Source organism: Chenopodium quinoa, unplaced genomic scaffold (genome assembly GCF_001683475.1).
Source record: "Chenopodium quinoa cultivar QQ74 unplaced genomic scaffold, ASM168347v1, whole genome shotgun sequence".
NCBI classification, from domain to species: Eukaryota; Viridiplantae; Streptophyta; class Magnoliopsida; order Caryophyllales; family Amaranthaceae; genus Chenopodium; species Chenopodium quinoa.
Window position 1 is genome coordinate 598,398 of NW_018744537.1, and position 15,747 is coordinate 614,144.

A 15,747-nucleotide genomic window follows, 5' to 3' on the forward strand; every position below is an offset into this window, starting at 1 on the left:
CAAGGTCAAGGGTGCCGACACCCCTGACCGCCTCCCTTTCAGCTGGAGGAACTGCCCTGATCATAGACTTGGCCATCTCTACCAAGTCAGGCTCCTGAGGGCCGGCTGCATCAAGCATAAACAAACGGATTAGACCTAGTAAAAAAGGGAGCAAGTCTAAAATTTACAAGGACAACTTCATACCTCTAGGCGGCCCAGTTGGAGTTTTAGAAGAAGTGGCCGGCTGTTTCTCAGCCGCCACATGTTTCCTGGCATAACCAGGCGAGCTCCCAACAGTCGTCTTCCGGGCCTTGGGGTCCGGCTGTTGGGAAGATGAAGCTCTTGGAGCACCCGTCTAAAAAAGAAGAAAAAAGTCAGTATATGCATAAACAACTCCAAAAAGAGGGTGAAAGGTTCGGAGCTCACCAAGGGTGCCCCCTTCTTGGGGGAGTCGGTTGAAGCTTGTTGCATGATAGAGGCCCGCAACATGGCCGCCGCAGTCTTGGAGGCGGTGATTTTGCTCATGGCGTCAGCTGCAAAAACAAACAGCAAAGTTAATAAAAATCATAACAAGAAATGTATGGAACAACAGAGTATTCGACAGGCCGACTACCTCTTGAGCACCGACTGCTGAGGCCACAGGCGGCCAAAAAGTACTCGTCGTAGAGACATTTGAAGCTCGGGACGCAGTGCAGGGGTACTTGCTCTCGTACCCCTGAAGTAGAGTCGACCCTCGACTCTACTTTAAAGAGTCCTTTATCAAGGATCACTTTCTTAGCCTTGGGGGGAACAGGCGGCATGCTACGGCCGCCTGCAAGAAGGGGCGGATTCCTGTTCCACCTATTGAAGCGCTTGTTCAGCTCAATGTCTGAACTCTCAATGATGAGGAAGGTGCTCCGCCAGTCCTTCCACTTGTTTGCTTTACCTCTCGTCATGAGGTAGCCCTGTGGCTTGTCAATTGATACCAACCGGTACCGCCTGTCTTAGGGGTCCGGCTGAGATAGTTCATATGAGCGAAAGCCTCGAAGCTCGGCTCCACCCCGTGCAGTTCGCACCCGGCCACATAGCCGAGTACGTTGACCCAGGAGTTTGGGGCTAACTGCCATAACCCCAACTCATACCCATCCAAAATCCGCTGAACAGCCGGATGTAATGGGAAGCGCAGCCCTGCCTTAATGGCCGCCTCGTAGCAGCCAAAGCAGGCGCTATCATAACTGGAACCAGCCGGCCAGACGACTGTGTCTTCTGGATCCGGCACAAACACTAAAAAGTCGGGGCCCATGGTGTGGTTTGCAATAAAGCTCTCCACTTTCTCTTGCATGGCTGTGATCCGGCCCCGAGGTACCGTGCAGTAGTAGGGGGTATTTAGCTCTCGGTAAGAGGCGGATGGCTCCGCCCAATTGTCCCCCTTCTCAACTGCATGAGAAAGTCTCGCCTCTTGCAGGCGGATGTTATTCTCTTCTGTACCCAAAGAAGCATGGCCAGAAGAGCTTGACTCAGAATCGTCCTCTGACGAGTCCGAAGAGGACGACTCCTCCCCTCTCCCGGAGGGGCCCGCCTCCTCTCTTTGAAAAGGAGCAGAATTGTTAACTGTTAAATGAGAAGGGGTCACTATGACTCCCCCACAGAATTGCCGGCATTCAGGCCGCCTTGTTTCACTTCCACATCTGGCGCCTGGTCAGATGTTTCACTAAGCGGCACCCTGTGGGAGGAGCCGTCTGAATTTGAGATCCTAGCAGTCTTTTTCGTTCTGGCCATCCTGCTCTGCATAAACACAGATACAGTCGGACTTTGTATAAAGGGAAAAGATGGGTCCGGAAAAGGGCAGGCGGCACTCCTAGTCCTAGATTCAGCCGTCCCCGGTGACCGGCTGATCACTAACCTAGGTCGTGTCGTGTGCTTCCGTGGTGCCATTTCAAAAAATAAAAAGAAAATTAAGAGTAAGAGAACTGGCAGTTACCTGAACGAGTGACGGTTGATGAAGTTCTGAAAATCCTGTGCAGTCGGCTTGTCAGAACAGGCGGTAGGCAGAAAAGGTCCAAAATGTCAGAGCAAGTTCAGGGGTCCGAATGTTCTCAAAAAGTTCTCAAAGTGTGAAAATGACTCAAGACAATCCTCCCTTATATAGGCGAAGTGAGAAGGCGAAGGGTCACTTTCAGAATTCAAAATTTGGGCGGGAAAATCTCTCATCCTTTGGCCGACTGACACCTGTAGCAGGTCGTCGCCTGTTACAGTGCGACACCTGTCACAGGTAACACGTGACCAGTCACGTGCCACCTGTGAGGGGCAAATGATTAGGGGATTTTGCTCCCACCAATCGGAATGCGCCACGTGGGCCAATCAGGTCCTGCCAAGTGTCCCTCAGTTGGAACTGTCAGGGCTTGCCACGTGGCACGCGCTTATTCGTCCATCTTGGACCTATTATGTCATGACATGTGGCATACTCCATGCCCAATGGAGAAACCGGCCACCCAGGCCCAACTTCCGAGGGAAGCCCAATCGGCCCTAGGTTAACCTAAACCTAGGATGGACACGTTTCCCAAGGTTATAAATACCTCCCTTAATCCTCATTAAGGGGGATTACGAAACAGAACGGAAAAAACACATTAATTACACACAGTAATAACCGGCTGATCTCGCTAACAAAGCAGATTACCTACATTAAACACTCTCACCTAGAGAGACTCAATCACTTTAATTTCCGCATTAATTACTCCTTAATCAAGTACTAACTTGACCGTTGGAGGCGGAGCTCCCAGGAGTCTCCGTTATTTTGCAGGTACAGGCGTCCGATTCCAGTCTCGGAATTGTAACTCTCCCGCAGGACATCAGAAAACCCCGAAACATATTGTAATCTTCTAAAATTGATATGGATAAGACTTGACTACAAATATTAAATATAAATTTTGGAAAATTATCAACTAAATGAGATTACATACCATTGTATTAGTATATGTATATGCACTATTGTAAATTTAATTCACTCAACTAGCATTAGATTGTTACTCCCTCCGCCCCTTATTGTTTGCACCATTTGACCCAAAAAACTCTCACAAAAAGTAGACTCATGGTACAAATAAAAAGGGACTAATGAAGTAAAAAGTAACCTAAGAAATTGTAAAATGATAATAGTGCTAAAGAGATTCACTTTAAAATACATGTTTTAAGTGCGAATAATAAAGTACACACATCAGAGCGTGACATATTTTACAAAAAATTATTCTCAGTTTTCCACACTTTTACAATAAGCCGTTTGAATGTATCTTTCTTTGAATAAACTACTCCAATTGGAGCTTTTATTCAATGAAAAAACTCAACCCAAGTCAAATGTCAACTACCCCATCCTTTCTTATTTTAATGTGAGGAATAACTACTTCAAAGTTATTAACTCCCAAAATATCTTATGCAATTGTTATATATCTTACATAATACATCCAAATCACCTATTAACCAATCAATCTATTAAAAACTCCTTATTTTAACTTAATCACTTTCTAAAACAGCTAGCTTTTCGAGAATGTAAAAACCATATTAACAAGGATGTATATCCACGTAACGTAACCGTTAATATTTCCCGACGGACCCTACACTGCTACACACTTGTATTGACACCATGTCATCCTACTCCGAACCTAATCTCTAACACATTGTGTCCACGTCACACGCCTAATATCAGGGCCCCGGCGGCTGTTTTCAGTCAACTTTCCTCTTCACAACTTTGTCAGCTAATCATCTCTCACAAAACACCTAACTTCTCTCTCTTCTCTCATTTCAATGTCTAACATTTCCACCACTTCCACTTTTCTTCTTCTTACATGCTCTCAATTTTCTCTCTCCTCCATTTCTTACATTTTTCCAGAACCCTAAAAATCTCGCCCAATTCTCTCTCATTTTGAATTCTACATTTTACTTGCTACATTTCAACTGATTTCAGCGATTTTTACTTTAATTAGGGTTTGTGAGGTTATTTGCTATATTTTGGAGGATTGTTCAGCTTGAGAATCGATTTCTGCTTTTTTATCAGTATCATCTTGAAATTGCCCTAATTTTAGTGAATTAGGGTTTGAATTTTGAGGTATTTCTGCTTCAATGTCGTGGAGATTAGATTTTTGATTGTTTTGGTGTGAAATCAACGAAGATGGCGGCGGTTGCGGCGACGGCGGAGGAGAAGAAAGAGAAAATGTCGGTGACAGGATTGAAGGAACGTCATGTTGCTGCAATAGAGCAAGTTAATTCTCTTAGAGAACAGTTGAAGCAACGACGTCGTCTTCTTCTTGATACTGATGGTTTGTTCCTCACTTTTCTCTCTTAAAAATGAATATATCTGATATTTCTGGAAAAAAATGTGAGTTTTCTATTTTTAGTAAGAAATTTTAAGGTAAATTGAGGATGTTTTGTTTGTGGATTTTCTTGCAGTTGCTAGTTTTGCGGCGGCGCAAGGGAAGACGGCGGTGAGCTTTGGACAGACGGATCTTGTGTGCTGTAGAACATTGCAGGGTCATACCGGAAAGGTAGCGCCTTTTTATTCTTTTTTTACACCTTTTAAATTAAATTGAGGAATTTTGTTTTATAATATACTTGTAATAAGGTAATTGATTTTATGTCACCCTGATTTCAAGTCTTAGTGATTGGCATCTGAACAAAATGAAATTTGGTACTCTAATTGGTGGAGCATAATGCTGATTATGTGAAGAAATTGCGAGGAATTTAAACCAATTTTACTCTTATTAAAACTTTGGATTAATTTAGTTGAAATTGTATTGGAATATTAATTTGACATTGATCATTGCATTGGTAATATGGTGTATAAAATAATTTGAAAATAATCTTACCATTATGTATTGAGTGACATATAATGCATGCTGTAGACATGGGAACTTGTGGTTTCTTTTGGATGCATGTAATGCATGCATTGTGAATGCTATTGAGAGTGAGGATGATGTTGTGAGGGAATTCTAGGGCCCTTAATTCTACTCTAATCAGAAAATGATTGTTACATTGCCCTACCCTTTAATGACATACATAGTACTTTTACTCGAAAATCCTTTATATTAGCTAGAGCATTCTTATACTTTCCATTTACCAACGTTCCTCAGTTTAAGTAGGAGCCGATTGGAAAATTTAATACAAGTAATAGATTACTATCTTAGGATAGGATATGGCTTTTTCAAACATCCTATATTTTTTTTTAATTTATGTGAACCATTTATGGACAAAGAATTTGTTCACCGTGTTGCTTTGCCTTTCCATAATAGCAAAAAAATTGAAGATGCGGTCGCGATCGAGTTGTCGCGGGAACGGCTTGTAACGCACGAATAAAACAGATCGCGGCAAACACGGTGTGAATTTTCAAAATAATTCACATTAATGGATTAAGTGGTGTTTATAGTCTTTAAGTAAAATAAGTATTCTTTGAATATAAAATAACCATATTTATCAAAATATAGCAGGTAACATATTTGGTAAACAAAAATACTAAATATCATGTTTTATAGACTAAATAATCAATTACTAAAATATTAAACGGATGTAACGGTTTAAATAACATTCTAACACTGCAAAACACCTTCTACGGAACGGATGACGCAGGGTGAAAGATGTGATTTTTGTCACGGTGTTATATAACGGGGTTTTACGGAACGGAAATTCCAAAATCTGTTACATAATGGCCGTTATATAACGGAACGGTTGAGTTTTAATTCCATGCTGTAAACTGTCATAGTGTCATATAAAGTCTGCTTCAAACTCCATTTGGGGCTAATTGAATGTGAGGAGAGGAAAATTATGCCGTGGAAGCAACTTAATGTAGGACATATATAGGTTTCTCTTTGTGTGAGTTGTTGATTCAATTCAACCATAATTTGCTGGTAAAATTAGCTGCTGGTAACTAATTGTATTTTACAAAGGTAGCTGCCAGATCTGGCGAATTGCATTTTCATTGAATAACTTTTTGTCCTTACAATCATGAATTCGCCATTAATTGTAAAATGCATGCCAGGTTTACTCACTAGATTGGACCCCTGATAAAAACCGAATTGTTAGTGCATCTCAAGATGGACGATTAATTGTCTGGAATGCCCTCACTAGCCAGAAGACTCATGCCATCAAGCTGCCTTGTGCTTGGGTGATGACATGTGCTTTCTCTCCTACTGGTCAATCAGTTGCTTGTGGGGGCCTTGATAGTGTCTGCTCAATCTTCAACCTTAATTCTACCACCGATAAAGATGGGAATTTGCCTGTTTCAAAAACTCTTAGTGGGCACAAGGGTTATGTGTCATGCTGTCAATACATTCCAGATGAAGATACCCACTTGATTACCAGTTCCGGTGATCAGACCTGCATTCTATGGGATACAACTACGGGATTAAGAACATCAGTCTTTGGAGGTGAATTTCAATCTGGCCATACTTCTGATGTCTTGAGGTACTTGAAGTAGAATTTTGTATTCTGTAAAGCTTGACTTTCTTTTCCACTTTGTTGGCATGGAAAGAGTGTATTTCTGAAAATAGTTGCTTGTGGTGCTTTTACTGTGAACTCTTAGCCTTTCTCTGCCTTAGTGTTCTTGCGGTGTTCAAATTGTTCGCCTGCTTCCTTTTGTGGTTTGATTGCTGTGGGTAGATTCTGGAATCTATTGACGCTGAGAAACCAGAAAATTCACTATTAGTAACTAATAATTAATTTTCTTATATATTTTATGGGGCTGTATCCTACTATCCTAGCTGTGGGAGAAATAAAAGATGCTTGGGACACAATTGGCACGCAGTTATGCTTTAGCTTTCATGCTGGCATTCTCCTATTTTGCAAATATTGAGAGAATCAACTATAAACTATCTTCAAGCTCACTTAAGATTATACGTAATCATTATATGTAGAACATGCATAGTTCTATTGTATGTAATAATAAACAGAAAATAAGTTGGACGAGCTAGTTCTGAATTAAATTTAACAACTTCTCTTCTGCATTACTTTTTAACCTTTAGTTTCTGCTAACAAACAAACATATCAAGAGCCTATGTAAAGTTATATAATAGGACTTTCTGATCATATAAAAGTTTAGATTTTTTTTTGTTACTTATAAAACGGAATTATCAAATCCAATATCCTGTCTATAAAGCATGTGAAAATGACAGCTTCGTTTCTTGTCACTTTAGTTTTCTACGTTTGCTTTATTACCTTGTTGTCTGCTTTTGGACGTGTATATTTTTTCATTTATCTTCCTGTTGTTTGCAAAACTATATGAAATAGAATACTATGGTTGATTTTTTGTAGTGCTACAGATGAAAACTGTTCTTCTGTGTACATTTCAGCATTTCGATCAGTAAAGCAAACAGTAAAATGTTTGTATCCGGCTCATGTGATTCAACTGCTCGATTGTGGGATACTCGTGTTGCAAGTCGCGCTGTGCGAACATTCTATGGCCATGAGGGAGATGTAAATACTGTGAAGTTTTTTCCAGATGGTAACAGATTTGGCACTGGATCAGATGATGGCACATGTAGATTGTTTGACATTCGTACTGGGCATCAACTGCAAGTATACCACCAGCCACGTGATGAAAATGAAGTTCCTCAGGTGAAAACCATTGCTTTCTCCGTTTCAGGAAGACTTCTGTTTGCAGGGTATTCGAATGGTGATTGCTATGTCTGGGACACTTTACTGGCAGAGGTATGAATTTCTGCTGTCCTTACTTGTTTTTACATTTTTTATGGGGATACCCAGCATGATGCACCACTTCACTGAGGTCCTGGGACCTATTGTTTTATAGCTAGTTTTCTCTAACCAAATTAGAGATTAATGATCATAAACTGAACCATATGAAAAAAAATTGTCGACAAAAAAAATTTGGCAGAAAATCAACCATTAATGAAGCATTCAGGCTCTTGATCCGGGGGGGTTAGATTATAACCTATTGTCTGCTATCCCTGTGCTGTCCTTAAGCAGATGTGTTTATCTGCTTTACATACTTGGCCAGTCTCAGTATGCTCTGAGTGCGATCTGATCTGTTTCATTTAATTGCGATATTAATAGCTTTCTGTTGTAATAATGGACAGATGTGATGTGTTTGTTATCACAGGTAGTTCTGAATTTAGGGTCTCTTCAAAACACACATGGTGAAAGAATCAGTTGTCTGGGCTTGTCAGCGGATGGGAGCGCCCTCTGTACTGGAAGTTGGGACACAAACCTTAAGGTTAGAACACCTTGTCTCTCCCTTTGTGTGTGTGTGTGTGTGTTCAAAGAATCTTAATTTGCCCGGTAATTTTACTGGGTCATTTCTGTAACCCAATCCACTACTCTTGGGTCTTGATTTTTTAAACTTTTGACGGGACTCTTGAGTCTTGATTGATTAAGGGTAAAATAGTATTTTTTTTTTTTAATAAAGATTGATTCATAAATAAAAAGTCATACGACATCTACGAAGAGATTTAAATCTAATAAATACATGACAATCGAATCAAATAAAAAAAATCCTTTCAGCAAAGCTAAGATCGTTGTTGCAAATCGTACATTCTTTATACCCTCTTTCATATCACTGTGATTTACAACATTCTTCGACGAGGGGGTCTATCGATTTGTTGTAGTCGTGAAGAAAATTTTCGTCTAATTCATCTGATTGTAATTGAGGGATTAACCTGTTTTTCGATCCTGCACAAATCTTTACCCATGAAACAACTTGTACCATACTAAACTCATAATACAAGAACAAAACTAAAACAAAGCCCATCATAGGGGCACTTACTACACTCAAACCCACTATAGGGGTACTTAGAACCTTCAAAGAGTGTAGTTTTATTGAATTCAATAACAAAAGCATAAAGAAACTAAAGGGAAGAAATTTGGCTCTTTCCGGCCTATGAAACACTTTTTTTGAAGAACCCCACAGAGAAAAAAGAGAGGAAATGGCTAAGGTTTTTTTTTATTAATTGCTTTTTGGGTAAAGTAGTTATTTAGTTCATCCTATAGAATTATTTATATCTGGCTCTTATTTCCATCATGTAGAGCTGTAAAGTGTTCTGTTTTCTCTAAATGCTAATTTAGATTCTAGATACCAAATAGAAGTGAGATCTTCAGTACCTATGGTTCTCCCTTTGCGCCATAGGGGTTATTTATCATCCAAAAAAAGTGGCATAGATATGCATACCAACCTCCCTATCCTCCCCCCACCCCCAAAAAAGGAGAAAAAAGAAGAGGAAAGGGGATGGGGAGTAATAATCCAAATTAAACACCTAGAGCATCCATCAACTATGTTCATTCTCTACATCCAACTCCTTGATATTAGTTGATTTGCAATGAGGAGGGAAAACATGTTTGAGTTTTCCTGTCTTATGACTAGCGTACTGATCTAAGCAACAGATGGTGGTAATGGTAATGAATTTATTCATTGAGTTAAATAACTACAGCACTTATCCATATCAAGCTGAGTTTTGGAAAAAATGAAGCAACAATATAGAGAATACCTAGTCAGAACAGCCACAATGTTATATATTGTTGTTTGATACTGTGAGTCCTGTGGCAATCTATACCTAGTTCTAGACTCGATAGCATTGCAAAACACTACGAGTACTGTATTATATTTCTTTGATAGATTAGAACTGCAACCAAGATCCTAATCGCTCAAGGATCTATTCTAAGAATCTAGGTCCATACTGTACTACTAGCGCTGACAAATCACGACTCCACTCAGCTCCCTGAGAGGAGACTAAGTCTTTTAAGGCAAACTTTACCACAAAGTAAGACTGCAGTATCTTCACTAAGCAACTAGAACCCCAGTTACTTGGCTACATTTTAAAATCATACCATGTACGAGAGATTTCTGAAATCTAAGTACATACCTGTTGTATAAGAATACTCCAAAGAGCACAAGTGCTTCCTGTTTTCCCAACATATCCTACTTCCTCCATTCCTGTATCTTGTGTCAGTCTTAATTTTTGCTGCCATTGCCGGGGTACTTGTAATTATGGGATCATGAATTATCATCGATTTCATGTTTATTAAAGATTTCTTTCTATGGCAGTTTATATGTTCTTTTTCGTACAATGATAATCAAAATTGTTCATTAGTTTCGATTTGTTTGAAAACTCCTGATCACTAAGAATTTTAGATCTGTTCTTATTTCGTTTCTCATTTAACTGAGCTTCTAATTCATCAGAAATTGAATCTAGTGATCATTATGTTTTTTGTTTGTTCCGCAGATTTGGGCTTTTGGTGGTCATAGGCGGGTGATCTAATCTCTAATGACAGCTAAATGATCTCATTAATTATCAGACTTATCGTCACTGTTTGAACCAACATATTCAATTCTACTATCACGTATATTGTAAATTAATCCTTTGTATTTCTCTTTTCTTGTAAACTTTCATGGAGATGCTAATGATTTAGTTATAGTTATCATCTTTTAGTTACAACACTGCGAATTTTGGTGTGAAAATTTGCTTAATGAGCTTTGAATGGCAAGAATCCCTGGTTTATCATTAAGTTGAAGTAATATTTGGTGTGAATGCATTCTGCTTGTTAAATTGTTATGAACTTATGACTGACAAAATTGCAACAGCAGCCTTGTGTAAATCCCACCATAAGAAGCTTAAGGAGATCAAAATGTTTACGCTTACCAGTCTAGAACCTGTTAAACAATGGTTTCTGAAGAATCTGAACCCTGTTATTTGGATCAAGGCTTCTATGTTGCGTGTATTTTGAACTTTTTGTGTTTGGATGTGATGGCTTCCATGAGCTTCCTTTCATTGAACTATACATTGGTCTACTGTTTTAACCAACTATAGGCTATTTAAAATTTAACAAGTAGTTGTGAACAAATGAGATTTATTCAACAAAATTTCTTTTATTTAATATTCCATGTAATGTAATAAAACACAAATAGATCAATACTTTCTCTATCTCATGATATAGTGCCTAACTGCCTAATTCATTTTAAGCAACCATCAAAACATATGTTTGAATTTGAATTATAAAGTTAGTTAGGCTTTAAAAAAAAATTAAAAAAGTTTAACAAAGCTAGCAATATCTCTCAAAAAAGTCACAAAACTACTTTTTATTTTTTATTATTGATTTTTTTTTTTTTATATTTATAATGTATTACTCCATTATAAGAAGAGTCTTAGGTTAAAAAGAGAAAATATATGTTCAGCACATGGAAAAACTATAGCTTTTGTAATATAAATAAGGAAATTTTATGCATTTGTTTGTCACAGCCATGGTGTTTGATTGGGGTAACCTCGTTTAAAAAGGTGGGCAAAAAATGAAATATGTACCGTATTACTCTTTTTGTTTCGTAATAATCACAACATTTTTCATTTACATTTTTTTCATAATAATTGCAACCATTACTAATTTGGTAAGGATCTACCATTATTAACCCCACTTGCATAGATATTTTGATATTTTTCTTTCCCTTACCTCACTTGTATAAATATTTTTATATTTTCTCTCCTTCCTATCCACTTATATTACTTTTATACGAGCATTATTTCTCTCTCCAATTATTAATTAAATACTACATATATCTTTACTAACTATAGTCTATATTATAAAATTTACCCTATGATCACTGTTTTCTATTGCTTTGTGCAATAACTAGGTTACATGGACACTTCATTCAACTGTTGTGTCCGTGTCGGACACCGTGTCAGACACCGACACTCGTGGGACATATGGCGATACGTCTCGGACCGTATCCTACTATTATATGGGTTGTTTAACTTTTTTTTTTAAGAGAAAATTTAAGTAAAGTAAAAATTAAATAAAATGGGTGCCTTCATATATACCTCATTATTAATATGATAAAGTATAATCTAATGAGAGGACGAAATGACAAATATATGGTCAATTTTTTTTTTTTTAATATTATATGAATTTTAACATCCCGTACCCGTGTCCCTTATTTTGTGATAGACGTTTTCTCGTATCTGTTTCGTACCCGTATTCGTGTCAGTAACCGTTCTTATGCAAGAATGTAACCTAGTGTGCAAGTTATTGAAATTATTACGAAACGGAGAAAGAATAAAAGTGTATAAGAAAGTAAATTAATATTTAAATAAATAAAAAAAACCACTCCATCAAAAGAAGAAACAGAACGAAGGAATCAGGAGTGAGAGAGTGAAAACCAGAAAAGGAAAAATGATATACAGAAAATGGAGTTTGCTCAGCAGCACCGCGGTAGTCACCGCCGGAATTGTTGGTGCCGTCGCTCTCGGAGATCTCCTTTTCAATCGCAAAGTTAGTCTCTTTCTTCTCCTTCCTCTAATTCGGCCCTAGATTTGACTTTTAGATTTATTATCAATTCAATTTTGTTAATCGATTCTACCTTTACGATTACGATTACGATTACGAATATGATTTCAATTTGTTAAAGTTACGGATTTTTAGTTCTATACCATATCTATCAGAATTTTGAAATTATCGATGAATTTGAAGTTGTTCTGTTTAATCACCTTGGTGGTTGTTATATATAATTGATTTTTTAGGGTTAACATGATGTTTTATTGAGTTGAATATTTGTTGTTGTTGGGTTATGTTATTTCATTGATTTAGATTTGTTTAGCTAGGAAGAAAAACGATTTTATTAATAAAATATAGCCAAACATTCAAGAAAGATTGTTATATTTAGCTAGTCATTATAGTTGGCTTATTTGACAATTTGAATGAGAAGTGAGTAAAGTTTTGAGATGGAATTTGTTAAAAACTTTCAAGAAAGATTAATTCTACTGAAATTTCTTTGTGATGTTATACTCATTTATTTTGGCATATGCCTATGTGGATGGCTATTCGAGGAATGGAGTATATTCTTGGTTTATGCCATCGACCCCATCCAATTGGGAAACGAACTTTGGTAGTTTGGTTTTTTTGTTGTTGCTGTTGTTTTCTTGCCATATGCGGTATGCCTACTATGAATATTTATGTCCGTATTTGTTAGAATACCTTATTGTTTGTCATCAATTTTTAAATCTTACTACTTTGGCTTATGTTATGATTTGACTGATGCGAATGGAGGGTTTTTCAAAGGGGATTTGATTCTTTAGCTTGGATAGTTCTAGGGTTGTAAAATTGCTTCTTGGAGATTGTTACAGTATACTCATTTTCTTGATGATTTTGTAAACTTAAATTTTATTCGTTTTCTTGATTGACATGAATGAATGGATTCTGATGAGTGGATCTGATTTATTAGCTCAGATGTTTCTAGGGTAGTAAATTTGTTTCTTGGAGATTGTTAAATTCTATTCATTTTCTTGATGATCTTGTCAAGTTCGATTGACATGGGGTTTTTGCAGGGTGCTTAGATGTTTCTAAGATAGTAAAATTGTTTGTTTGATATTGTTAAATTATACTCATTTTCATGATGATTACATAAACATATTTTAACTTCTAATCATAAATACCTTGACATTTAGATTATAAACTTTGGTTAAGATGTTGTCTTCTCCTTTAGTTGTCTACGTATTTGGCAGATTGGTATATATTTTAATCTAGACTCTTTTTTCTCTAATTTGAAAATGGATTGTTTATTCAATGATATTGTGAGGACTAGTGTAATCTAGTATAACACTCTCGTGGTTTTTTATGAGGACTCCAGGGAACCTATATTCCCGTGACAATGCTTTATAATACTCATAATAATAATCTCCGAGTTAACAAGGTGTTTTGTCTGTGGAACGAGAGAAGGGTGGCTTACTATTTAGTAGGAACTTCTCTGTGTTTACAGTGGTTAATGCTTATGCTGAACTAACATGGTGGGAATCATGAGATGTATTCCTTTCTGAATTTATAGCTGGATGCTTTATCTATCCTTATGTTCAAATAATTTACAGTTCTAGCTCTCAATGCTTAAACTTATAAATTATGGTTTGCACCAACTTATGTTAAGCTTGTTTGTGTTTTGCTGTAGGATCCTTATCCGGTACCAGAATTGAAGAAAGACAATGCATTGTCATTGAAGTAGAAGTGTTTTTCAAAGCTGTATTGTTTTGACCCGAGCTTCTTCTGAAATGTGTTTGTTTTAATGCAATGGAACTGTTGAATAATATCTTACATGAAATTGTAGTTGTGTAGCCGAATAAATTTCACCTTGTGGTTACAGACAGCATTTGCTCTCTCTTATTTTTCATTGCATCTCTAGCGCATCACAGTGCAAATTTATATTGAATGAAATTTTGCGTGTTATATGCCTACTGAGTTGTGTCACAAGTCATGCTATAATTTGTGTCAAGAAATGATAGGAACAAATCGTATAATTATATTCTGTTATGTTTAGTTTTGTTTTCTGTCTGTTAAATTTTTTGGGCATTCTGTACATCTGTAAGCCGTTGCATTTCGTTTGAGTTTATTTGGCTAGAATAATAAGATAAATTTAAACTCATGTAAGCAGCTATTTTATGGTTCTATCATTTTGGTCATGAAGTTAAAGATCTTTGCATTAGTACCAAGCAATTTGGAAAATTCATTAAATGCCAATTTTTTGGGGCCACTCACTATTTTTTCGCATCAACCATTATCTTATCATCTTATCATATTCCCATCTACCCCTGAGTTCAATGATGACTCTTGCTGAAAATTTTGGAGATGCTACTATCTTTCTGCCCAACGTCTAAGGTCTGCTTTTCACACCTTCGAAGTTCTAGCTACCAGTCCCCGTCGTATCCTCCTGCCAGTGACATCTGCTCTCTGTCTTCTTCCCCTGCCACTGCCATCCGCTTCCGCACTTCATACCGTGAAAAACTAGCCTACCTAAGAAATCTTGGCATTGTAGATTCGAATCCCAAAAGCACCAATGTGCCCTCTCATGCGAGTTTGGATAGAATTCTCACCATCATCAAATTCCTAAAATCTAAAGGATTTTCAGATAGTGATATCCCAAAACTTACTACCAGTTGCCCTAAACTCTTGTCTGATCTTGAACCAGCTGATATTGGACCTGTATTCAGTTTCTTGGCTACTGATGTTGCTGCTTCTACTCATGAATCCTGTGGACTTATTCTTTGCTGTCCTGATCTCTTGTTCTCCAATGTTGACTACTGCTTGAGGCCAACACTCGCCTTTCTTACAAGTATAGGTCTCAAAAGGCTGAATTCACCAACTAATCTCAACGCCCACCTTCTTAATACGCGTGTTAGTAAGTTTGAGACTAAGCGTGACTTCTTAAGGAGCATTGGATTTACGTATGATGAGTCAATAAAAGCATGTACACGGTTGCCTGCAATTTTTGGCTATAGCATTGAGAATAACATGGCGCCGAAGGTTGAATACTTGGTAGAAGGGATGCAAAGGAGCATTGATGAAATAAAAGAGTTCCCCCAGTACTTTGCATTTAGCTTGAGAAGAAGAATAGTGCCTAGGCATATGCATTTGATGCAAAGGAGTGTCCATATTTCATTGAAAAAAATGTTGTTGTGTGGTGATGATAAATTTTATGCCAAATGGAAATGAATCTCTCCATTGTTCAGCTAGTATGTACAGGTCAAAATTTTCCATATGTAATTTCCATTTATACTAATCTATGACAAGAAAGGCCCCATTTTCCTTTCTTTATATGTCCCTAAAAAATTGTTCCATAACATAATAGAGACTACAATTTTTCTCACAAACATTATTTTAGATACCACAATTTTCTCTCATCAATTATACTTGACAAAAAGTTATAAAAAAAAAGTAATATATAATTATAGGGTAAAGATCTGGTGACAAAGTAAGTATTACATGTCAATTTTTGAAATACTGCTCATGTAGGCAAGTATCCCGACTAGAGATTTGTCAGGGGAACCA

The 15,747-nt window shown here is 37.3% G+C and overlaps 2 protein-coding genes across 2 annotated transcripts; both read left to right on the forward strand.

The window, feature by feature from the left end:
* The first annotated feature begins 3,675 nt into the window (after positions 1-3,675).
* LOC110698472 (guanine nucleotide-binding protein subunit beta-2-like) lies at positions 3,676-10,475 on the forward strand. Its single transcript, XM_021875911.1, has 6 exons — positions 3,676-4,265; positions 4,396-4,490; positions 5,978-6,402; positions 7,287-7,644; positions 8,054-8,167; positions 10,170-10,475. Exons 1-6 carry the CDS (start codon positions 4,118-4,120, stop codon positions 10,203-10,205), a joined length of 1,176 nt encoding a protein of 391 aa, XP_021731603.1. The 5' UTR covers positions 3,676-4,117; the 3' UTR covers positions 10,206-10,475.
* A 1,467-nt stretch (positions 10,476-11,942) lies between these two features.
* On the forward strand, positions 11,943-15,509 carry LOC110698473 (transcription termination factor MTEF1, chloroplastic-like). The gene is made up of 2 exons (XM_021875912.1): positions 11,943-12,207; positions 13,874-15,509. The coding sequence occupies exon 2, from the start codon at positions 14,548-14,550 to the stop codon at positions 15,409-15,411; it is 864 nt and encodes a 287-aa protein (XP_021731604.1). The 5' UTR covers positions 11,943-12,207; positions 13,874-14,547; the 3' UTR covers positions 15,412-15,509.
* The last annotated feature ends 238 nt before the right edge of the window (positions 15,510-15,747 follow it).

Coding starts and splice junctions, on each gene's coding strand:
- LOC110698472 (XM_021875911.1), top strand. CDS start 4,118: ATGGCGGCGGTTGCGGCGACGGCGGAGGAGAAGAAAGAGAAAATGTCG. Junction 4,491..5,977: donor TGCAGGGTCATACCGGAAAG/GTAGCGCCTTTT, acceptor AATGCATGCCAG/GTTTACTCACTAGATTGGAC. Junction 8,168..10,169: donor GTTGGGACACAAACCTTAAG/GTTAGAACACCT, acceptor TTTGTTCCGCAG/ATTTGGGCTTTTGGTGGTCA.
- LOC110698473 (XM_021875912.1), top strand. CDS start 14,548: ATGCTACTATCTTTCTGCCCAACGTCTAAGGTCTGCTTTTCACACCTT.